Below are 25,093 nucleotides of genomic sequence, written 5' to 3'. Positions count from 1 at the left end.
GAAGAGGGCACGTGGTCTAAACTCTTGAGAGGATTGTGTAAGTTTTAAAGATTACTAAGACAGTACATTGCATTTTAGAAATGCATACCTATTTATACCATAAATCTTCCCTCGACGTTGTTCATCAGTGGATGGGTGAACAAAACGGCTACCCATTTTGTAGCTACAATGGAATACGATTTCGTCTTAAAAATGAGAAATATTCTAATATGTGCTACAACATGTTTTAACATGGTCATTATGCTAAGTGAAACTCGGAAGTGATATAAGTCAGTCACAAAAGGACAAATACTATATGATCCTGTTTATATTCAGGGTTTAGAGTAGGCAAACTCATGGAAAAAGGAAGCAGAATGATGGATGAAGAGGATGATCGAAAGTTTTGCTATAGAGTCTGTTTTGCAATGGGAAAAGTTCCAGAGATGGAGTATACAACCGGGTTAAGTATACCAAGTATTACTGACACTGACATTGTTCACACAGTAAAATTATGTGTATGTTATTACACATAAGGACATGTTGGCTTCTGGGTAGAGAGTGGGCTTATAGGGAAGCAAGACTAGGAAAGAGATCCACCAAAGTCACCATCTGCTGATGGTTTGGGCAACAGTGTTTGCATGGGGAAGGAGGAAGAGACTAGAATTGTGAGACCCATTCTGGAGTTGAACAGCAATGGTTTTTTGATGAATCCTAGGGGACCAGCAGGCAGACAGGAAAGGAACGACTTCTGGTGTTGACTCCACGCATGGCTGCCACTGTCTCCATCTTTTGAGCAAAACTGGAATAATGAGTAAAGAAATCAGACGTTAAGATTTGCATGTTACTGTTTCTAGAAAGACAACTGAGAAGTATCCTGATCAAGCCGTCAGTTGGGGACCGTGTCTGCCGCTCATAGTTAGTCATACATGTTAAAGGCCTTGGTGCACAGGATGGTCTTGTATATATGGATGCTTCAATGATGGATAGGAGGAGGATGTCACTGCAAATAGGAGTATCTTGAGGGAGTAATGTGTCTTGTTCTCTTGGTATGGTTACTCAGTTTATACCATCATAATAGAGGAGTCAATCCCACTTTTAGAATTTTAGGCTACAATGATTCCTTTTCTTGTTCATTCTTTCGTCCTTTCATCTTCCCACATGGAAAGGGTGTAAAATAACATAAGATCTGTAGCCTTCCTTTCAGAGACTCACTGGCACCAAATTCTATACAGAAAAGGAAGGCATACAGGTAACAAACATCTGGCACCTGCAATATGCCAAAGCTTTTGGAAGCTGATGCCCAATTTTTCTTCCTGATGAAAGCCATGAGTCAAACAGCCATTTCCCCTGTTATTTTCTAACACAATGATAAAGATTCATGGAAAATGGGATGATGGGAACTACAAAGGGGCTAGTAGGGTCTGGAACTGAAGGGCTTCCTTAGCAGTATCAGTGATATCAGATTTTTTTTTTCACACTTTTTATACTGCCAATGGTAAGGCTAGGGGAACCAAAAAGTACACATCATTTGTGTGATGGTTAATTTTAAATGTCAACTTGATTTGGCTAAGAATGCTCTGATAGTAAGATGTTACTTGTAGGTATGTTCAGGAAGGTGCTTTGGCAGATCACTTCACCAGCGTGGATCGGCATCCGCAATCCACCGAAGGCGAGAGCAGAACAGAAAGCTGAGGAAGAGAAACTGCTTCCTTTGCTTGAGCTGGGCTGTGTGTCTTTTACTACCCACATTAGTGCTCTGGGTTCTCCAGGTTTCAGATTCTCCAAATCATACTGGCAGTACTTCCTCCACTCATCCATCCATCACCTCCAGTTCCCTTCAACTCTGATTTACACCACTGGGTTTCCTGGGTCTGCATTCCGCAAGCAGATTATGGGATTCCTCCACCCCCATAATCACAAAAGCCAGTTCCTATCATTTTTTCAATATCTGAACATGTTCCATTGTATTTTTTTCTAGAACAATCTCACTATATTTTATTAAACTACAAAACAGACTGCTCTATAGAGAAATAGATTGTTTATGTAGGGTTTTTTTGTGTGTCTTCCACAGAATATGTGCATGACATAGTTTAGTTGACCTAGTGAGGTGACATTTTAATGGATATTTAATGCAGAACCAAGTGGTCTTTGGAAAGAACTTGGGCCCAGACACTTGCTGTTCTCTCAAAGAGGGGAGGAGTAAAATGAGGATGTTTAATCCCATTAGCTGAATGAAGAGAGTCCTGAAGATTAAAACCAAAGGCAGTCCTCAGTAGCTTCTCTTCCAACTTCTAGTTCCAGGCAGACTTCGCATTTCCTTTGTGCCTGCTCCCCCTGCCTTGGTGTCTGCCCAACTACAAGGTTCCTTTGTTGGAGACACACTCACCCCACACCACTAGACTGTAAGTTACAGTTCTTTAGGGATCTCTAGGGCTCCTAGCACTTCTTGTGTAGGTAGGAGAAGGCACGATGAAAGGAAGAACAGTAGAAAAGGAGACAGGAAGAGTATTTCAAAGACAAGATTCAAATCTAGATTAATCTGAAAACCTATCAAATCACAATAATAATGGGGACAATAATAAAAACAGACCCTTCTGTACTACCAGTAATGGAGCAGACTTTAGCCCAAACATCTAATCCTTACAACAGCTTAGGAGGTAGTACTCCTATCCCAGCCATTCTGTCGGTGAGCAAAAGAGCACACAGAGATCAAATAATGTGCCCAAGGCCACATAACCAACATTATTAAACTGTAACTTATAGTGCCTAATACAAAAAAAACAACATAGGTCTAATTCTGCTACTGTTGATTTGAACTCATTCTGCCTAGGACCTGGAGTGACTTGGAGATCTAGTCCAACCTTAGCCGGCTCATGTTGCAAGATTTGGGTTCTGGTGACAGGTGGTTCCCAAGGGACTGGCCATGAGAGGGGAAGGGAGAATATGGTAGGGAGGATGGCAGGCTAGTGATTGGGTTGCCTGCTGGGCCAGAAGGAACAGCATCCCACTTTTGAAACAACCTTTCTGTGTTAATCTGGTGCTCTCACTTGGGCAGTTTGCAAAGCTAGTTCTGCTGAACAAAGCTGCCTTTCTGATTTGATCCAGTGAGTCTGAGAATCTGAGCACAATTCCAGGGTGTGTGCAACTTTGAAGACACAGATACATCCTGCCACAAGAGTGAAGAGCAACATATTTTCATCTTTTGACTCTTCAAAGAATTATTTTCTCCATGCAACCAGACCTCAAGTCTGACTAGCATATTAGCTGACCATCACTAACCTCCACTGGGCATTTACTACAGACTGGGCTCTTTCCTTGGTACTGCGGATTTCATCCAAGGAGCCCATGAGGTCCATACTGCTAACATATCTACCCCACAGGAAAAGATGTAGGGAACCAGTGAGGTTGTGCAAATTTCCTTATGGCACACAGCAGGTTAGTGGGATCCAGGCTTTGATGCCTGAAAGTCTAGCTCTGGAGTGTGTTCCCAATCCCTATTACTATAACTATCTTCTAATTCTTCTCCCAGGTTAAAGAGGAAAAATGACCACAGATCTGGTGGGGACCAGGCAGACACAGGTTCAAATCCCACTCCCTGGGCTTTCCAGTAACTGCCAGAACCTACAGTCTTGGCAGGGAGTGTGGTCCAGCTGATACCTTGACTGGTGACATGGTCCCCAGAACTGCTGAGAGTAAATGTCTATTGTTGGTAACTGGTTATAGCTGATCTAGGAAGCTAATGCAGCACATAAGGGCTTAGTGGATGGGAAGTCGCTGATTTTAAACAGATGGGATCACATCACAGAGCTGCAACCATTCTTAGGTTCTAAGGTATGTGGTACCCACGGATGGAGAGAAGACTTCATGGAACACAGAAAGGACCACGCTCTTCCATATGTTTGCAATCACAAAGGTAGAACTTTCACTCTTACGAGAGAGAGTTGGGAGGAAGCAGCTAAATCTTTTGGAGGAGGAAAGTGGCTTGATTGATGGGGAGAGGGAACCCATGTTACACACCAGAGTCCATGCAAGCACACAAGGTCTTCTTCCTACAGCTCTTTATCTCTAACACGAGCAGTCAGGTCCCAATGTGCCTCTGGAAGAGGGTCTGCTCCCAAGGTTGGACTTGGTGGGCAGGGTTAATGAAGTTCATTATCACCCCCGCAAAGCTGAAAAACATAACCTATATTTTGATTTTTTCTGATGCCTCAGTCAGTTTCTAATTCAGTCTGTGCATTCTCCTCCATTATTCTCAAATGAGAGTTGAAGCCAAGACTTCAGAAATGTCAGGGACCACTCTGAGGTTAGGCAAAATGAGTCCAAATCCCACCTCTGCATCTCTGTTGTTACACAGCCTGGGGCACGCCACAGCATCTGCATGACTGGGGAAATACTCATAGCCATGGGGTCCTGTTAGCTCTTGTTTGGATCTGGGCAACAATATTCTCATTAGCAAAATTAGGGGTTTGGATAAATTGATTTCCAAACTCCTGTTTAATCTCTAGCAGTCAATTATACTAGAGCATGGGAGGTGGTTTACTGCCAATGTCTTCCATGACTGAGATGGATTTCATGTGGCTTCTGCCACACGCAGAAGGTAAAGTGTGAATCACAGCAGCTAACCCAAACTGCTTCTCTCCACAGCAGATTGTGGCTCTGTGCCCTCCACGCTGTCATAACCTCCTCCCATGGCAGCGACTCAGCTACATGAGCCAAGAAAGGGTAGAAGAAAGCTAAACAAGCAAAGGGGACAACGGCAATGACTGATTAGGCGGCTGTTTCCAACTGACACAGTGTGTGGGACCCTGAGCTACAAAGCTGGATCAAAAGGACCCAAGTCCTGTGCTTGCTCCTTTCTAGCTGTAAGTCACTCACCTATTTAAACCTCAATTGCTCATCTATCAAATGCATAGTAAAGCTACCCCTACCTCAAAGGCTGGCTATAGGATTAGATGTGCTTAGAACTACTCCTGGAAAACAGGAAGTATCCTTTATGTGTCATAGTTACTATACCTGAATTCTTTAACAGGAAGGGTAATCCTCTCTTGAGTCTGACAACTCTGTGCTAGGGGGGATATAATCACGTGGTTGGAGTTCAAAGTGCCTGTTGACAAATTTCATCCCTTTTCAAAGATATCTACACAAATTTTTCTGAAGGCTGCTGTGAGCTTGAGCTGTTCAAAAATATGAAGTAACAATTGAGGTCAAGAAAGCAGTTGTCATCAAAATAGCTACTTGTTTTGAGTAGTCAAACGACTAGTTTCTGTCAAAAAGATACCTGTAGTTGTTAGCATTGTTGTACACCAACTGAGTAGGCGATACTCAAAATGATGACCCTAATATTAAACATTTTTTTCAATGGATTTTAAAAAAATACCTCTTATTTTTAATATGGTCTCTGGCAGATGCTCTGCAAGGCAGTATTATTATTAGGAACGCGAACATTTGCTGGGAGACTTTATGCCTGTGGTGGACAACTGTTGTTTTCTTCAGTTTCTTCTGTGTTTCATCCGCAAATGTTTTACTTTTTTGTGTGTGAGAGGACCTTATTGTCTTCAGATACTTATGCCACACACTTAAATGATCCTGAGGAAGGATATCACAGCACCGTAAGCCCACCTTCACCTGCTGGGACAGGCGGGGACAGAGCCCAGAGGAGGGGCAGTAGCCTTGCTCTGCCAGCTGCAGACACTGCTCAGGGGATGTATCTCAAAAGAGGACGATCCACACAACCCCTGGGAATTTTCATACTGACATCAGATGAAGCATAAGTGGAAAGGAAAAGGGAGGACATATTTCATTCTGGTCTTTTGTTGCATCCGTAGCTTCATCAGTATGGAGAAAGTGGAAACAGTAGAATCATCACACAGAGAGAAGTAGAGATGAGAAACGAAGACAGAAAATCCCCAAAGACTCCCTGGCATCTAAGGATTCCTCTCTAACAGGCATCTATGGGAGCCTTTGCAATTTCCTTATACACCAATGTTTATGATATTTGAATAATAAAGAATATGTTCAATTATCCATTCATGCTACCTTCCACCCATCCACCTACTGCTTCAGTAAGTTATCCACAGAAAGGTGACTATGCATCAGCTTCTGTTCTAAGGACCACAGTGTTCTGCACTTAGATGCCTCAGAAGCAGTCAGCCTAGCAGGGTGAGAGAAGGCAGATGAGAAGCAAATTTGTAGTAGGCCATTGTCGGTGCTAACAGGAAAGCTGAAGCAGGTCCATAGGGATGTAGAGAGGCACTGATGTAGGACCAGGGAAGGAGTTTTCTAAGAGTATGCATTAGACAGAGTCCCAAGGGAAGTAAAGGAGTGAGAGACAGAAAGATGTGAAAAAACAGCTCCTGGCCAGGAGAAAACAGGTGCTAAAATCATGTGTCTGTTGGATGAACCAAGCTGACTCTGTGCTCAAGGAGAGCAGGGCAACAGGGGAATCGGCCTGGGGGTGAAAGGCCCAGGAAAGGCCCACAATGGCTGTTTGCCTGTGGTGCTTCCTTTGAATGAAGGAAAGACCTCCTTCCACTAGGCTACTCACACATTCACACAGCAAGTATTGTCTCCCATGGGTGTCTTTATTGTTCCCACCAGTGCATAGTCCAGGGAAGAGACAAGTCTAAAGGTGTGCTAAATATAAATTACAGAAAAATATACACATAAGAGGTTGTCAGAGTTCCTGGAAAGGTTTACTATGGAAATTGAATGGATTTCACCTCTGAGTGCAATTTTTCTATGAGCTTTCTGAAGCACTCTAATACTCATACGAATATGTAAATGCATTATAAGGAAGTTACGGGTCCAAAGTAAGGGCACAGTGATGGGGCAGGATCCACCTGAGAACCAAGATGACAGATGGAAAGTGTTTGATTTCTAGTGAGGACACAGTGGGAACTGGAACACTTTTTTCTGTTCAACTTTTGGAGAAGGAAGTGCATTGAACAAAGCCAACCCCCAGCCATTGTACTTCAGCTCAGTTTGTTACTCAAGTTTACATAAAATAGCCCCTATAAAGCAGTGGTTTTATAAGCAGCCATGGCCTTGAGCTCTTTGCTATAAGCTGACTAAAAAGTTCTTTTTTTTTAACCTACTACACAGTTCCAGAGTCTGTTAAATTAGGCTGACAAGTAGATTGTGAACTATCTAGAAGAAAACAGCAAGATAAATTCCAAACCTGATGCTATTTATTTATGAATTGAGACTGGAGCACCATCAGCTTGATGTGACTATTGATGCCCTGGCACGCTGGCCAGTCTGTGGTGCCCTTGCTCCCTGCCTTCTCGGGTAAAGGAGCTGATTCTCTGTTGACAATTCCCTCATCTGCTCTCCAGATCTTGTTCCCTTCCTTTAGGCTGTGCAGCTGCAATTGCACCTGCCATCCGACCTGCCAATCACCAGCCCCACTCGCCTGCTTTTCAAATCCTGGATGTGGGAGACTCAGGGACTTATACAACTAACCTTGTTCCCCTTCTTGGAGGAAGATGAGTAACAGCCACCCAGTAACACTAACCCTGAGAAATGGAATGCATTTTTCTTCTGAAGCCTTGACAGAGTTGGGGGGTGTTGAAAGGGGCACACATAGGTAGATTTTAGAGAACTCCTCTGTAGAAACATTACCGGGAAAACCTCAAAATGCCTCTGTGTGAGCCCTCATTACGTCAGAAATACTGACTCCATTGAACAGTGATGCAATAATCTTCCTTGTTTGTGCTTCTTCACCCCTCAACTCTGTGGCTCCACTTACCTACAGTCAACCATTCTCCAAAAAAATTACATCATAATTGCAGAAACAATGTAGAAAACTAAAATTGCTTGCAATTCTGACTAATGAAATCTTATGCCCCCTCTGTCCTTGCTCGGATAAGAAGCATACCTTTGCCTATAGTTGTGCACGCTGTATAAACCACCTGTTACTAAGCAGTCATCTCGATTACTGTAGCAATTACTGAGTTCAAGCAAACTGTATTGTACTTAATAATATCCCAAAGTACAAAAATAGTGATGCTGTAAATCCAGATATATCAAAGAAAAGATGCAAATTCTTTAACTGAAAATGAACATTTCAAGATAGTTTTAGAGGGACAGATGCTATTCACATAACTTTTATTATACTGATCTAGCTGTTAGTTGCTGCTAACCTCCCATTGGGTCTCATTTATAAATTAAACTTAATAGGTATGCACACATTAGAAAAAACTGGATATCTGGGTTCTGTACTATCTACAGGTTCAGGCATCCACTGGGAGTTTCAGAACGCATTCCTTGCAGGTAAGGGGAGGAGCCATGAGTTCATTCCACTTCGGCTGAATTCTGTTCAAATCTGTATACAAATGACTCAAAACGTAAGTTTCATAACTCACAGGCAGAGCCAGCACCAACGTGATTTAGACTGCATGGAACATCATATTGGGATTTTTGGTCCCTGATACTCAAGGGCTGCATGACTTGGAATGACCCTGTGCCCTCTCAAGGGCTCAGTCCCTCTAAAATCATCTAAAAGAGACCCTGAGATCTGTCTTTGCGCCTTGCCTCTGTGAGCCATGAGCTGCATACAGCCACCCACTACTGTCCTCCCCGGCTGTCACTAATGATCCGGCCCTCGCTACAATCCCTCCAGAGAAGCCACGCTCAGTCTGTTTGAGAGCACATGAAAGAGACGTAGAGACCATCTCCCACATGGGAGTAAACTGGTACTGCTAGCAAGTGTTTCTTCTAAGGGGTTCTATGTGCAGGCCCTCTATCATGAACCATACACAAGAGGGCTTGGCTTAGCACCCAAGTGCCCCTGGTCTCAAGAGGTTGCTGCTCTATGAGTCTGGGATCCCATTACTTTCTCTGTGCAAGTTCTGTTGGCTCTAGAAACATTAGTTGGACTCAGGGACCATAAGTGGTTTGTCCACAGAAATAGTAGTCCAGGAACACATAAAGCTCCCTATATGTATATATGTACATTTCTATTTATAGATATCTAAGTAATTTAAATAGCTCTTTTCAAGAACTCATCTTCCCTTACAATCCGGGCCAGAGTCCTCTTTTCCTGACACTGTGACATCTTCTAAAGAGAAAGCAGATGGGAGGACTATAAAAATGCCCACAGCTTGGAAGTCTTTCCGTACCCTGCAGTGACTCTGGTTGTCTGGGAGATCATCACAGCTGTGGGGGTAATACTTTATAATCTGTTCACTTTTTCAAGTGTCATCTGTGAGCCCAAGAAGCAAACGAAATAGCATGTAGTAGAAATAAAATCTGTGTGTTGAGATCTGACTGAATTTTGGTCTCCTACCTCATGCACTCTTAATCGGAGTGGAATGACTCAACGTCTCTGGCATCCAATGCACTCCTGCACAGATAAGTCACCTCAGGTCCTGGCCCAGGGCAGACACTCATGGTAATGACTACTGTTAACGTTTCCTCTTTAGTTACCTTGGAAATGGCAGAGGGACATGCTAGTCAGCAACTATTGTGACCCTGCAGAGTCTATCCAGTCACCAGCATGGCCACCTGGGCCCTTGAACCCAACATTTGGGTGAGAGGAAAGGGATTCAAAACCACAGACTTACCTGGCTGCTGCTTCCAGCTGTTCTTTCCTAGAAGGAGAAAAGCAAGGGGGGAAAGAAAGCATAAACAAACAGCATGATTGCATTCGTGCCAAGTTTGCCCTGAAGTTTCCCTTTGAACATGACTCTGGGATAAGATTATGAGTGATGGGGTGGCTAAGGTACGAAGTGGGAGTCTCCAGCCATACCCCAGATCTGGACTGTTGCCATTTGGCTGAGCTCTCAAGGTTCTCCTAAGCTACCGTTCGTTTGCTCACCCACACAATGTTTTCTGAGCACCTACTATGTACTAGTACCAGGAGATCTGTCTACTGACACGTACAGATGAGGGAACCAAGAGTGTCACAGTGCAGCAGTCATCACAGTCAACACTGCCACCGCCTGTAACTTACTGAACAGTTATTACCAGGTAGACATGATTTGCTTTCAGTTTAAAGGCATAGAGCTGCTGCTGCTTCCCTCTTGCCAAACACCTGCAATAGCTAAGAGGCAGGAACTCAGTGCAGGTCTCCAACGTGGGTGCAGGAGCCCAGCTACTGTCACGTTCACTGTTCGGTTCACATTACCAGAAGACTGGAATTGGGAGCAGAAGCCAGAATTCAAACCCAGGCACCAGACATGTAAAGCAGATCAATGTCTCTGCTGGTATGTCCAACTCCCACTCCAGCTCAGTCCTATTTTAATCTTTGTGTGATGCATTCATCTAGTGCTCACAACAAAGTACCACTATCTCATTTATCTGATGAGGAAATCAAGACACAGGGAAGTCAACTAAATGGCTCAAGATTTCAGGATCCAAGCTTAAACAATCTGGCCGTAGAGCTCTCCCTCCTAACTACAAGGGTGTTACATAGGCACCAGGCACATTCTCATGACACTGAACCTTTGCTTAGGGTCTGTTCCTTGTAAGAATCCCCTCCTTCCCTTTGACTGGAGCAGCCTTACTCACCTGGAAAGTTCTACCTGGGGTTTTTCCTTAGGGGTATAAGTTGGTTTTCACCCTAACTCCCTAGAATGGGGACCAAGGAAATCTGTTTGCATGTGGAGTTGGTCCCCTGTGATTACCGATCAGATCAGCAGCCTATGAGCTGCTGGAGAGCAGAGCCTGTTTCTGCTTTTCAGCTCTAGAATTTCAGCTTTTAGATCCCAGCACATGGGGAATGTGGACAAAATGATGAAAAGACAAATATGCTGACTTATCATGGGACCCAGAAGTGAGAGGCGTAAGTAGAGAATAGAAGGAAGCATGACAGAGCAGGCAAAGGGCATACCCATCTCACGGTCAGTACACCACCCAGCTCCAGTGTAACTGCCATGCCACATATCCCCCTTGGACACAAAGCTAACTCCTGCAGGAGTAGGGAAGGTAATAAAGTGGAAAAAGGGAGAATGAAGGAAGTGAGCTAAGGAGCAAAACTAAAACAATTAGAGATGCTGCTTTCCACGCCCAGCTCCGTCTCCATGACAACCACTTCAAGCCACCTCCTTTAGCCTCAGACTTACACATTCCCCTACTCTTCTTGACCTCTACTGTTATTGACCTTGACTTCTGAGACTTGCTCTGTGATCCAACCATGAAGTCAACTGACTCCTACATTCAGCCCCACCCTCCTGGCAGGGAGTCTGTGTCAATAAATGAAGGGTCCATGCTCATGACAAAGGCCAGTTGAGACCTGTTCAGGGTCCCATGATCTCTTCTAGTGCCTCCCCTCTACCACTGCCTTTACGTTTGCCCTTTGCTGCTGGCTTCCCCACCAAAGAAAGAATGCTTGGCACCATAAGCCACACTAGCTGCCATGTGAGCTTGCCATCTCTCTTGCTCATTTCCTCTTCTTGCTTAATTGCACGTGTCTGGCTTTTATGCCCCATGCTCCACTGAGATTACTCTAGGCAAAGTCCTGACAGACTCCAAGTAATAATGTCCACAGGGCACATCCCTCTTTTGTTCCTCAAACTGGGGCAGCTGACCCTGACACATTCACTGTTAGAGACCCAGCACAAAATCTAATAAACACAGTAAATAGTTTTCCAGATGAAGACAATGAATGAATAAGAGGCTTTTAACCACAATCTGGACAGTGTTCTAGTTCTGTGGTCACTAACAGTGGTTTCCCAGGACTATAATTTAGGAATTCAATATATTCCTTTTCCCTTCATCTCTCTATGCTGTCATGTGGATACTTCTCCCAGCCTAGATTCAGCCAGCACAAACTGAACACTCGCTATGGGCCAAGTAATAAAACACTTTCACACACTTTGTTTAATTTGACCTCACAGTACCAATCTTCAGAAATAGGTATTAATATCCAATTATCTTTGTCTCATCTTAGTTTACTGAATTTTTCCCCAAATAATATTTTCTTCCTAGAAATGTAATAGAATATGTACTGGCAGACTGCCTGGGTTCCAATCTTTGCTCCTTCATTTGCTAGGGAGATAATATTAGCCAAGACTAATTAATCAACGGCATTCTGATTCTTCACCTGTAAAATGGGGTAATAAGGGATCAGCACTGTGACACAGCAGGTAAAGGTGCCACCTGTGATGTCAGCATCCCATACGCGTGCCAGTTCAAACCCTGGCTGCTCAACTTCCAATGCAGCTCATTGTCAATTACCTTGGAAAAGGAGTAGGAGAAGGTCCAATGGTTTGGTCCCCTGCAACCCACACAAGAAACATCGAAGAAGCTCCTGACTCCTGACTCAGGCGTCGCTCAGCCATGGCCATTGTGGCCTGCTGGGAAGTGAATGAGTAGATGGGAGATCTCTGCCTTTCCTTCTCTAACTCTTTCAAATACACACACATATGTATACATATACATTTAAATTGGGCTATGAAAATTTGAGTTACTAGTATTTACCATCTAAATATGGAATAATGTCTATGGCCATACCACCCTGAATGTGCCTGATCTTGTCTAAATATGGAATAACACTTAGGAAAACAGATCCAATGTTATTTTGTCATATAGAATTATTATGAGTATAGTTCTTTCCCTCCAACTCTATGCATCTGACCCTGCTCACAGAAGGAATAAGTTCTGGTTACCCAGAACTATAACTGCCCTTGGACAAGTAAATTCCATGCCTTGAGCCTGTCTTACCTCCATTTCAGTTCCAATTATTTAATAATTCCAGCACTATGTTGCAGTCATTAGTCACATATAGCTATATAGATTATACAGTTTTTTATTTATGAGGGGGAAGAATATAAAAGAGTGGACATGAGTGCTGCTAGTCACTGACAAAATGCCCGCCGACAACCAGGACTGGGCCAGAAGAAGTTGGGAGCCAGCCACTCAATGTGTAAGAGGCTAGAACCAAAGACCCTGAGTTATCATCTGCTACCTGCAAGAATATGCATTAGCAGGAAAACAGAAAGCAAGCAGAGGCAGAATTGGATCCAAGGTACTCTGATACAGGATTTAGGCATCCTAAGTGTTGGCTCAACCCTCTGTACCACAAAGACTATTCTTAAATATGGCTACTAAAATTAAAATTAAACCAGAGTTGCTCTATTTCATAGGAATAATCAAATGCTCAATAACAAGTGGGCAGTGGCCACCATCTATCCAGCTTACACTGCAAAAAGGATCAAGCTCAACTGAGTTCCATGGTTACATTTAAGCAACCAAGCAGTACATCTTCTAAAGGCAAAATAGAGAGTCAACAATTCAAATGCTGGGTAGACATCACGGCCGTATGAAACGTGTCCACAGAACATGTTGACAGCAGCAGCAGTCGCGATAACCAAAAGACAGAAACAACCCAGTCGTCCCTTAGCTCATGAACAGACATGAGCTAGGGTCTATATAATGGGATGTTTTTGTATCATGAAAAGGAATAATGTTCTGGTACAATGATCTACATGAGTGAAATATGAAAATACTAAGCATACACAAATGCAATAATTACATGATTTTGTTATTGTGCGAAATATTTATGATAGGCACATGAACAACCAAAATTACATGAGTGGTTGCAAGGGCCACGGAAGACAAAGCCAGGAGTAACTGCTCCTAAGTGAATGGCCTCCTTCTGGAGCAATGCCTTTTTTTTTTTCTGAAATTAGACTGATAATTGATGATAAAATTTGTCAATAGACTCAAAACCAACAAATCATTAACACTGGAAGATGTATCTTTTATGATTCATAAAATTCTCTTATTGGTTGTGAAATATATCTGAATACAGCCATTATTTAAAAACAAACTGGCAGGTAAAAATTTTAGAGGACAATTGAGGACACACATTTGGGGTCATTAGTATATGGGTGGGTTGGAACTCGGGACATTCCTCTCCCAAAGGACTGCCTTGTTTCATAAAGGTTTCTAAAAGAATTTCTCAAGTGACTTTCTATTTTGTCCTTGAAAATGAAAGGAAGAAGGAAATGTTCCCTCTTAGTTTAAAAGCCATTCCCATATCACAGCAGCTGTCTGCAGCACAATGTACTCCTCCAAGACTCTGACAGCTAGGACAATGCCTATTTATAATAAATCAGCTCAAAAGAATGGGCTCATTGCCAAGACCCTGGGATGCACAGCAAACAAAACTCATCTTGGTTCTGCAATCACTGTGTTTGCACACGTTCTTGTTTTTACATTCAAGGTCACTCTCTTGAGAGGAAGCTACCTGCCCATTCTAAGAAGACTATGTTATCTAAAACTATAAACGGTTAAGTGATGCTGGAATTTGAGAACCAGAATGAACCATGTATATCATCTTCTGAGTAGGCAAATCAACCTACATTTTATCATGAATTTATTTACTAAAGCTTTGGTTTCTCTCATCTATCTCCTCCAAAAGTTACTGGCTTATCAAGCTTCTGGTCATTGAACTTCTCCCTTTACTGTCTCTTCTTGCTGATTCTGCCTTGCTCTGGGAGCTTATCCTTATCCCTGCACTCTGCCACTGTGTGCTAGCTGACATCCTTGCATCTTGGGTCTGACTTGCTCTACCACTCCTTGTTGTCCTCTTCATGAGACACAGATCTGATCATGTTGTTCCCTGGTTCACTTGGCTTCTCATTGCTTTAAGAATCCAAGTTTTTTAGGTCTCCTTTGTCCCTTCCTGGTTTGACTCAGTGTTTAGTGTATACAAAGAGCTCAAACAAACAACCCAGATGAACGCAATTACCTGAATATAAAGTAGTACCTGTTACTAGAATCTCCTGAGTGGAGAAAGCAGGTAGGATGTGGAGAGGTTGGGTGAGGTGGGGCGGGGCGGGTGTGTGTGTGTGTGTGTGTGTGTGTGTGTGTGTGTGTGTGTGTGTGTGTGTGTGTGTGTGTGTGTGTGTGTGTGTGTGTGTGTGTGTGTGTGTGTGTGTGTGTGTGTGTGTGTGTGTGTGTGTGTGTGTGTGTGTGTGTGTGTGTGTGTGTGTGTGTGTGTGTGTGTGTGTGTGTAGCAGTCAGAAGGAGCTGATCTTACAGGGCCCTTAAACTGAGGTTTAGGTTACATCTCTGATTTTCTTCTTGGCCATGGTCACCCACCGGGAGGGTTTTTGCAGGGAAATGATCCAATGGAACTCAAATATCTTGCATTTCCTTATTTCCCTACCCTAAACCAATGTTGAGGGTGAAGACATAAACTGAGGCAGAGCTCAGACTGGGCACAGGTCCAGCAGAGGCTAGAATGGAAGAAGCCACCCTCCAGTACTGGGTCACATTCATGACAGGTACACATCGGAGATATGCTTCTGAGCTGGTTCCAGCTTCAGTGCAAAGCTAATTGTGTCTCTCTTTTTCTTTCCAAGCTAATGCTGTAGAAGTCCAGAATTTTTGGCCACAAACATAAGAAATTAGAGCACAGGATCACTACCACAGTACCTAAAACCTGACGGTCAGTGTATACTGGAAACCCAAGACCTGCAAAAGACCAGAGGAGTTGCAGACCTCAGCTGACTCCGGGAGAAGTGTTCAGAATCTCAAAGCTTCAGCTCATGCATCTGCACGGGAAGCTGGGAATGCCTCTCCCACTCAGGCTCAGGTGCACTGCGGGCCACTGTGTCAGAATCATGGGACTTCCCTTCAAGATGCCTTTCCCTCCAAACCTCCACCCAGACTGCTGAAGCTTGACCCTGGTTCTGCATGTCAACAGTTCCCCTTGAATCTAACTCATCTTAGCTTTTGAACATTTCTGTTTTCTCTCCCATGGTACCCCTACAGAAACAGGAACTTGAAGCCTGAAACACACTGAATATTTAACAAAAATAATTTCCCTTCTTTCTTTTCCACATGCTGTCCATGGGAAAGAGATTCCTATTTTCCTTTGAGGTTTTAATTCAATATCCTACCTCTGAGACCATGAAACAGCACTTCTGATTCACAATGCCATGCCAGGACAGCTAACTAATCCTCAGCACCCTGGTTCTCATCCTAAAATAAGGAGACCTTTCCTATCAGTCATTCATTTCCACACTGTTCAACAGGCTGTCCCTGGCTGGTGACACCAGGCATTGTATTGGGAGGGGGATTCAAATTACTGCTACTGGGACCAGTGTTGTATGAATCAGGTAAAACCACCACTTGCAATTCCATCATCCCAAATTACTACTGGTTAGAGTCCTGGCTCTCCCATTTGTAATTCAGTTCCCTGCAAATGCACCGGAGTAGGCAGTGGGTGATGGCTCAAGCAACTGGACTCCTGCCATACATGTGAGAGACCTGGCTGTGGTTCCAGGCTTCAACTTGGTGTAATCCTGGCTGCTGAGGCCATTTGTAAAATCAATAGTAACAGAGATTTCTCTCTCTTTCTGTGGTTCTCTCTCTTGTTCATGTTGCTCAGCATTTCAAGTCAATAATCTTTATAAAAAAAATTTGTGTTGCCTGGGCCCAGGTGTAGGGGTTCTGACTTGATCTCGCTGTAATACAGCTTATACACTAAGATCCCTTTAGCTCTTAGGTTATTTTAATGGGCAGCCTCCAAAGGAAGCCACTGCCAAGAAAAATGTCCAGTGATCAACGCAAAAGGATGGTGACCCAGAGTCTGAACATTCTAGAGTTGTCACTTACCTGAAGAATGGGAAAGAGACAACGGATTCATAGAACCTCCATGTAGCCACCAGGTCCATCCTGTTGGGGTTGGTAGCATAATATCTCCATGCAGCCTGAGAAAGAGTGGGATGACAGTGGTGATCCAGTGTCTTCTGGCATGTTCCCACAAATATATATATATATATATATATTTACACACAGACACAGATAAAATCCCATGGCATTGAAGCAATTTATATATATATATATATATATATATATATATATATATAAATTTATATATGGTAGCTGAAAATGGCTTGGGCGCTGAACTTGTCTCTGGATGTGGAGTTGTTAGCGCCTGGACTGAGGATCTGCATCCTTGTTTTGTGTGGGTGCTCAACATGCTTGATTGCATCATCCTGTGTATATATATATACACACACAGACACAGATAAAATCCCATGGCATTGAAGCAATTTGTAGGTTCCTGATTTAAGAATTTGAGCATCCTATAAGCCACAACATTCCTGGATTCAGTAATTCCCTTTAGAAAAATAAACATCTGACCATCTTACTCCTATAACAGATATGTTAGAGGAAGCACAGAAGGTACAGAATCCCTGAAGGAAATAGGGGCCACTCTTTATAGAGGGTTCGCTGAGACCTCTCAGTTCTAACAGATAGATAAGAAAACAAGTAGGATTTTTTTTTGTGCCACTCCTGGGTAGGAGACAAGAGTCCAGTGAAAATCTGGGTACTAAGATTTTCTAGAAATCATGGAATGCTCTGGTATTTTCTAGCTTGCCAAAATAATGGGGCAGATACTTAGAGAGGGGAATTGACAGAGAAATCACATGATATAAGATGACATCACACAATGTCCTATTGTAGACACAACAGTCCCACAGGAACACTTGTTACAACTAGAAGCAAGTTCACAGGTGTGTGCCCATCTCCTGAGAATTGCGGTAGCCATGGCTGGGACACTACTGTATGACTGGCCAAGTTTGCAACTCCCAACGGCCATAGGTCATGAAGCAGAACCTTCCTTTGAAGTATAAGAGTACACTTCTGCCCTTACCATCTCTCACTGTAATCCCCACCCCCTCACCCAGAACCAGGGCAGTAGGAAGAGCTGGAAAGTTGGTAGGTATCCAACTTCTCCTGGCTCATGGTTGTTTACTGGGCATGACAAATGGGTGAGGTGGTTCATTGTTTATTTTGCACATGTAAAGCAAGCTCTTCTGCCTTTTCTTAGGTCTCTCTATCCTAGCAGATTGTGAGGGAGCCAGTTCTTGCTCCCAAATATATAAGCCCCTGGAATGCAAGTGTCCCTGAAGTCAAGTCTTGTATGAAAACCAGTAGAAGGAAGCCTTGTGCAATCCCAAGACTGAGTCAGATTCGCTACTAACATCATCAGTAAACAAGCTAATAGGTTGACCCCATCAATTGTCTATTTCTTGTTTGGCTTAGAAGTTGCATGGGAATTGGGTAGAACTGTCATTCTTAGTTCACACAGAGAGGAGGTATACAGATCATGATGGTAATGACCATGGCCATTCACCTACAAGTGGGCATGAGCAAGACGACCTGTTGCTTTCCTGCCCGGGAGTGAATGAACACACAGCATCCTGGTCCTGTTCATGTCTTGAGTGCGGTGTGTCTTCTTTCTCTGGGGGCATATATATATGAGTGGATTCTCCCCACCCTGACACACACACACACTTCAGTCCGTTCCCGGCACACAGACCTGGATGAGCTCAGCTGCTGGCTTCCTCCTTTTCTCAAAGTGTTTCTGACGATGCTGCTCCTGTACCTTGAGAGCCAGCCCTGAGCCCAGGATGCCCTGGAAGGAGAAGTTAAGCCAGTGGTCAGTCCCAGTGTGCTCCCTTGGTTCTCCTCGTGCACGAACAGCTGGATCAGCATGCTGTGTAGCCCAGCAAGGGCACTGCACAGAGTAGGGAAAAGGGAACAGTGTATTTGACTAAGGCAAACAAGGTTTCAACTTAGCAAGGCTGGTTCCAAACATAATGCCATGTTTAGCTATACGACCGAGGGTGGGCCTGTTATCCAGACTCCCTCTCCTTCCTGCCATGGGGCAGTGAGGCCCTAAGACCTGACTCCTACTTCTGTTAAGACAAAAATAAGCTAACACAGGAACTACCTAGTGAGGGATGAAACTGAACAGATGCTTGCAAATGCAAAATGGATTTGAAAAGTACTTTAACTCCTTGAACTGTCATTGGAGGCGTCAACTGAAGTCAGAGTCTTCCCTGACTTGTGATGGTTTTGATGTCTGCTTTGCACACAGATAGAAACCCACAGTTTTCAATACGAATGAGAGCTGAGTGATTGAGAGCTGAGGCACCTCTACATTCCTCATCTGCTTCACTGGTAAAAAAACAAACACACAAACAGACAAAAAAAACACAAAAACCAGGAAGGAAGATCATCTGCCCATGGCCCAAAAGATCAGAACAACAAGAAACCAAGGCAAGGCTGCCAGTGGAGAAAGAACATCGCCATGGAAGAATGGGAGATGCAGGGAGCGGAGAGGGATGGTTTTCAAAGACCTTTTGCCAGCTTCACGCCCAGGGCTAGTCTTCAGAGCCTGACAGATCCCTGGCTCCACAGCCACAGAGCCTTGTGACTGGGAAAGTTACAAACCCAATTAAGTCTTAGTCTACTCATCTGGAAAACAAACTAAGTACAGCAGCCAACTAGTGTCATCATGAAGATTAAATGAGGCAACATAGGTAAAAGGCACAGAGCAAGTCAATAAATGCCATAGGTTTACTGTTACTACTAGACATCTGTAGTAGCGGGCTTTGGGGAGGTTGTTTCATTAAATCTTCTAAAAGTTCCTTTGGGTAAGTGCAATTTTTACATAAACCCATGAGTGATAGGGCAAAGAAGAGCCTTGTGCTGTGGTCAGTGCTGGGAAATCATGGGTGAAATTCTTCACTTGTGGCAAAAAGGTTGGAACTGGAGAACGTGGTGTTGGGTAATCCAGAGACATATCACACAGGTAGAAGCTAAAAACTTCCGAATGTACAGTACTGATTACTAGGGGCTGGGAACAGTGGGAGAAGGGGAAGATGGAGAGGTGGGGGTGTTGAATAATAAGTCCCAAAATTCAGTTAGAAGGGGAAAGTTCTAGTATCGTACAGGACAGAGGAGTAGCTACAGTTCACAAAAACATACTGCGTGTTTAATGAACTGGAAGGTAGTAAGCAATGCAGATTTGATTGGTACGCCTTGTATGATTTACAATGTGCCCCATAAATATGTACAACTATTAAGTGATATTCGAAGCATTTTAAAAAAAAAAACAAGGCAGAAAAAACAGACATCATCCCAGCCCCCTGGAGGAGAGACAGAGAGAGAAATGTGTAATCCAGTACAAGCCCTAAATGCCTTTACAAAGCTACAGCCAGAGGAGGGAGCCACAGGCACAGCCACAGAGGACAACCTAGAAAGCAAAGGAAGGGCTGGCCTGAACCATCCTGACACGGCTTCAGGGGACGGCTGGTGAGTAGGCAGGGTGGGATTTATGGGGTGAAAGCATGAAGAGCAGGCTGGAGGGAGCAGCTGGGACAAAAGGGGACAGGTCTTGCCTGTCTGCCCAGGGGGGAAACGTGGATGTTACTTACTGCTGGAAGGGCAAAAAAGGAGACGCCAATTAAGGAGAAGGTGGCAGCAATCAGACGGCCTTCCCACGTCTTTGGAGTCTTGTCTCCATAGCCAATGGTGGCCAGCGTGATCTGCACAGGAAAAGACCAACACCTCAGGAAGAGGGAACTCCATGCTACCACGTGTGAGCTCCATCATGAGGCTTCTGGACCTATTCTCACCAGGGCCCCGGGACAGACAGGGCACAAAACACCCGAGCAACTTGTGGGACTGACTTCACACTGCAGCCTGTTAGGGAGCTAAGGCCTCCCTACCTCTAACGAATCAGTCAACTGATATCTCAGTCATTACACACAATGTAGGTGTGTGTACATGTGCATCCGTGTGTCTATTTGTGAATATGTGATTTTGTGTACAGCTACCTTCTTGAGTGAATGTGCCTGTGGATTTGGATGTGCTGTGGATCCATGTGCAGGGCTAACATTATGTGTGCTTATTCTGGTAAATGGTATACCTGTGTGTTTACCAGCTTATATTGTCAATGCACACTTTACAGGTGTAGCAGCACATGGAAGCCAGGTTACCCGAGTGAGTAGTTCCCCATACAGCCCTTGGGGACCGACTGATCTTCAAATCACGAGCCAAATAAGAAGCGACTGAGAATCTTGGAATTAGTCAATTTCTTCATGCCTCAGTTTCCACATTTTTCAAAGCAGCTAATGGCAGGGCTGAGTTTAAAGTATACACATGTAGAGTGCCCACAGTGATTCTCTGGAAACAGAAGCACTTGGTAACTGCTGTTTGGGCACAGTGTGCCCTTGTTGAGCTCCACTTCTATGTGGGCCTTCAAATCTGTGTACACCTGTGTACACCCGCACGATATCTTTGTGCATTCACATGTACCTGCCATGATGTCTGCTGGCCCCTGCATGGCATTGCTAACAGCCAAGATCCCCTGAGGAGCACACAGAAAATTGTAAGGCCTGACTTCCTTGGTAAAAAAAAAATGATTTTAACATTTTTATATATGTGAGAGGTAGAAGGAAAGAGAGGGAGAGAAAACTTCCATCTGTGAGTTCATGCACCAGATGTTCAGGAGTGAGAAATGTAACCCGGGTCTGCTGTGATCACTGAAGCCATATCTGCTGCCTCCTAGGGTAAGGCATCAGCAAGAAGTTGAAATCCGGGAGTGGAGCTGGGAATCAAAGCTAGGCACTTTGACAGGGGATGGCAGCATCCCAAGCAACGTCGAGCAAAGGCATGTCCTAAGTCCTGACTTCCTGAAAGTACCATGGAAAATTCCATTTCAACAGCCCTTCCTGTGAGGAGTGTCTCCAGTCATCAGGACACATTCAGAGAAGGCAGCGGCTGGCTCCTCAGTCTGAGTGAAGGGTGCCCAGGCCATGTCTCTGTACTGTCAGTCCCCACAGGGCTGGTGTCGGGTGGAGAGGGGAGGGAGACTCACCAGCCCCCACCACAGGGCATCAGCATAGGTCTCAAACTCCTCTTTCATCTCCTTTCCCTGGGCATCCACTTCGGGCACATCCTTCTCCACCAGGTAGACAAGAAACGAAGAAAGGATGAGTGTTAGGAAGCCGATGTACCAGGCAGTGATGAGTTCCTGAAAGAGGAAATGGGTAGGATGGTTGGCATTTCATGGGGTAAAGTTTGCAGGCAGGTTCGCCAGCTCTGTTCCAGGAGACCATGAACCCCCTCCTCTGAACCTCATCCCCAGCACTGTCAAATGGGATCTGCAAGAGAGTTATTGTCTATAATGATAATTAACCCAGAAAGTGAGTTGCTTGAGGAGAGGAGGGGGCTTTCTGGCTCCCTGTGACCTCAGGAGGTTCCAGGACAATGCCTCAGGGAGTCAACTGCACACTGGGCTACGCAGAGCAAGAATAAAGCTCTGTGCTACAGGAAATAAACGGCATTGGAGAGCGGGCATGGCACAAAGCAGAGCTGTGGGCAACGATCTAGCTATGTCATCAATTTCCTATGTGATCTACCTCCTCGGCTTCCCCACCCAGGAGGCCCAGCCTCACGTTCCCAGTTGGGAAATGAAGAGACCACACTTCAGAGTTCCTGAAAGTGTCATACACATCAGGGGGTGGCAGTTAAATAGTGTCTGTTGCACAGTCACATGCCAACTTGGAACATGGCTGAAATAAGCTTAACACCAAGCCTATGATTTCAAAGGTATTAGGTTACACAATAGGACATGCCACCAAGTAACAGTGGAATTTACTTTTTCTTAAGGATTTGTTGATTTATTTGAAAGAATCATAAAGAGAGGAAGAAATAGAAAGGGGAGAGAGTGAGCTCCAATCCGCTTGTTCATACCGCAAATGGTTGCAATGGATGGGACTGGGCCTAGCTGAAGCCGGGAGCCTAGGATTCCATCCTGGGTCTTCCATGTAGATGCAGGAAGGGATCCAAACCCTTGGTCCATCTTAGGCTGCTTTCCCAGCACAGTATCAGGGAGCCAAATCTGAAGCAATACAGCTGGGACTCAAATCGGCACAATGCTGGGAGATCAGCACTGCAGGTACTAGTTTTGCCTACTGTGTCACAACTGCTGCCCCAGGAAGTTGGTTTAAAAAATGGTACCAACTAGTAAGAATGGTACAGAGAGAAAGCCTAGATCAGCCTATCACTGAAGTTTTGCCATCCTGATAGAGGAAATTTCTAATGTTCCTTTCATCTTTAATGCCCTTCACTTTTCTTTAACGTCAGTGTCAAGGGCAAGAATGGTAGGTTGGGTGCAAAGATGGTCAAGTTTCTAGACCACAGTCTAGGGATAAGAGTGGCTCTTCTTGCAGAGTCATCACAGATAACTCAGTTGCTCAAGTCCACATGCTTTCTGAACCAGTCGGTTGCTTCTTGTCTCCCTCCGTGCGAGGGTCCATGTGGATCCTGTGGCCTGAACTACTTTCTCTTGATGGGACCCTCTCTTCATAAGACCACAGAATGTTCTCTTCAGACTTTGCAGGATTTATCTTCCCAGGATGGAGTTCACCTGTAGAACCTTTAGAACTTCACTCTTTTCCTGCTAGTCCAGCTCTCTGAGACATCATTGTGCTCAGGTGCACCTGGTCACAGCACAGAGTGAAGGTAGCTCAGTCAGCATGGGCAAACTGGCCAGCCATTCTCCGTGGCAGGGATTGGGGGATGGGGGCAGACAAGCAGGGAGTCTGAGAGGAATGGATAGGAACAGGATAGTCCTTCCCCAGGGGCTGGCTGAGCATGGGCTTCTTGCCTTGTGGAGTGTGGTCTCAGTGCTTAAATACTTCTTCACCCCCTGTGGTCTCCAAGTGAGAATCAGAAACCTCATCTGGCTGTGACCCCAGGAAACCTCTCGGTATTGATGTGTGCACAGGAAAACTGGCTGTGTTGGATTAATAAGAGAACTTGAAACAATCACCAATGAGGAATGAAAAAATAGGCCCCAGTTCTGTGCTCTGCAGCCTTCTGAAAGGAAATCCAAGGCAATCCTGGATGTATCTGTCTTCTGCCCACAAGTGCATCCCAGAACCACAGTGATACTTCAATGTCCACTGAGTCTTCCACATGTGAAGCTATGCCTAAGGGGTTGGGAGCCAAGGTAGTATGTGGAATGATGGGAGCAACTCCCTTCTTGTGCTTTAAATCCCTTCTGCAGGATGGGCCGGGCCCTTCTGCCCTGCCTCGATGACTCAAGGCCTCATCTTCAAGACAGACATGGCTCAGCGAGCACACATCAGACACTCTCTGTGGGAGACCTCAGTGTTTTGTGCTGAGTGGCACAGCTTCCTCATTCTTGGAGCAGAGCTGGGTCCACCCTAATGAGCAGCAGCAGAAGCTTTCAGTGTCTGTCCCCGTAGGTCACAGACCTCTCATTTTCCACCTCTGATGCCTGAAGGAAGTGAATATAGGGCTCAGTCCAGAACATAATGCAGAAAGGAAGATATGAACTGGTACATGCCTGCTCACCACAATGCCATGGTGACCCTCTCAGGGGAAATAGTTCTTCTGAGCTCCAGAGAGCTGTGAGGACTTGATGGGCACTCGCAATACAGACCCTGGAGTTAAGCAAGAGCTGTCTAGAGCTGTTTCCAGCTCTGGGGAGCAGTCCCTGTCTTGGTTACCAGCCTGCTGCATGAGAGACCAGCTTCCCTGAGGAATTACTGCACAGAAAACCAGCACATGCTGATCAGCACATTGTTTTTAAAAAAAAGGCAGCAGGTGCAGGGGTCTGTTGTGGTAGGAAGGAAAACCTGTGCTATGAGTCAGCTCAGCTCTATTAACAACAAGGTCATATTTTACCTAAGGGGAGCTGTAAAGTGTCCTGTGATAGAGAGAAACTAAAGGGTTAGAAGGAAGATGGAATTCGGTAAAGCCTCGATTGTGTGAATTCTGCAGAAAGAGGTGGTGCAGACAGGTAATAAGAATTCCTTGGTATTTTGTGATTTTATTCCACTTAATTTATACATTCATTTGCATGATTTGTGAAGAGAATGGTCAGAATGATAAACATACTGTTAATAAGTACCTACGGGCCACTATGCCCTTAAATGCAGTCAGAAGACTCTCCTTTTACCATTGGGGAAGCTCACAAATACAGAGACATCCTGGTCTTCCAGCTGCAAAGCACGTCAAGTACATTTTGAACCCTGTCACTTACTGTCTGACTCTGAAGCTCACTGAATGTCACTATACCATGTCATCGCACAGGAAACCACCCCCCGTGTATCTGAATGTTAACTCGGGATGTAGAAGCTAGGAGTTGTATGCTTGTATTCAGGAGCTTTCCAGTGGAAGAGTTTGTGGTCATAGCAACACTAGGTAGGAAAATGCTTAAACTCCTTAATGTTAAACTGCCCAGGCTCACTGCCTCAGTACTGCTTCCCAGACGCCCAGATCAAGACAGTGATTCAAGCACATGTGGTTTATCTGCAAATGACTGTTG

The 25,093-nt window shown here is 44.6% G+C and overlaps 1 protein-coding gene across 1 annotated transcript in view; it reads right to left on the bottom strand.

Annotated features, from left to right (window-relative positions):
- Positions 1 to 25,093, bottom strand: part of KCNQ3 (potassium voltage-gated channel subfamily Q member 3) — a 271,638-nt gene that overhangs the window by 15,176 nt on the left and 231,369 nt on the right. Inside the window, exons 5-9 of the mRNA XM_040979448.1 lie at positions 21,611 to 21,766; positions 20,166 to 20,276; positions 18,263 to 18,358; positions 16,549 to 16,643; positions 9,543 to 9,569 (exon numbers count right to left, since the gene is read on the bottom strand). Coding sequence (XP_040835382.1) covers positions 9,543 to 9,569; positions 16,549 to 16,643; positions 18,263 to 18,358; positions 20,166 to 20,276; positions 21,611 to 21,766 — 485 coding nt within the window. The remainder of the gene's footprint in view (positions 1 to 9,542; positions 9,570 to 16,548; positions 16,644 to 18,262; positions 18,359 to 20,165; positions 20,277 to 21,610; positions 21,767 to 25,093) is intronic.

This window comes from Ochotona curzoniae, unplaced genomic scaffold (genome assembly GCF_017591425.1).
Source record: "Ochotona curzoniae isolate NIBS_2020 unplaced genomic scaffold, NIBS_Ocur_1.0 contig_3190, whole genome shotgun sequence".
Taxonomy (NCBI): Eukaryota; Metazoa; Chordata; class Mammalia; order Lagomorpha; family Ochotonidae; genus Ochotona; species Ochotona curzoniae.
This window is presented reverse-complemented; position numbering and strand designations above follow the sequence as displayed.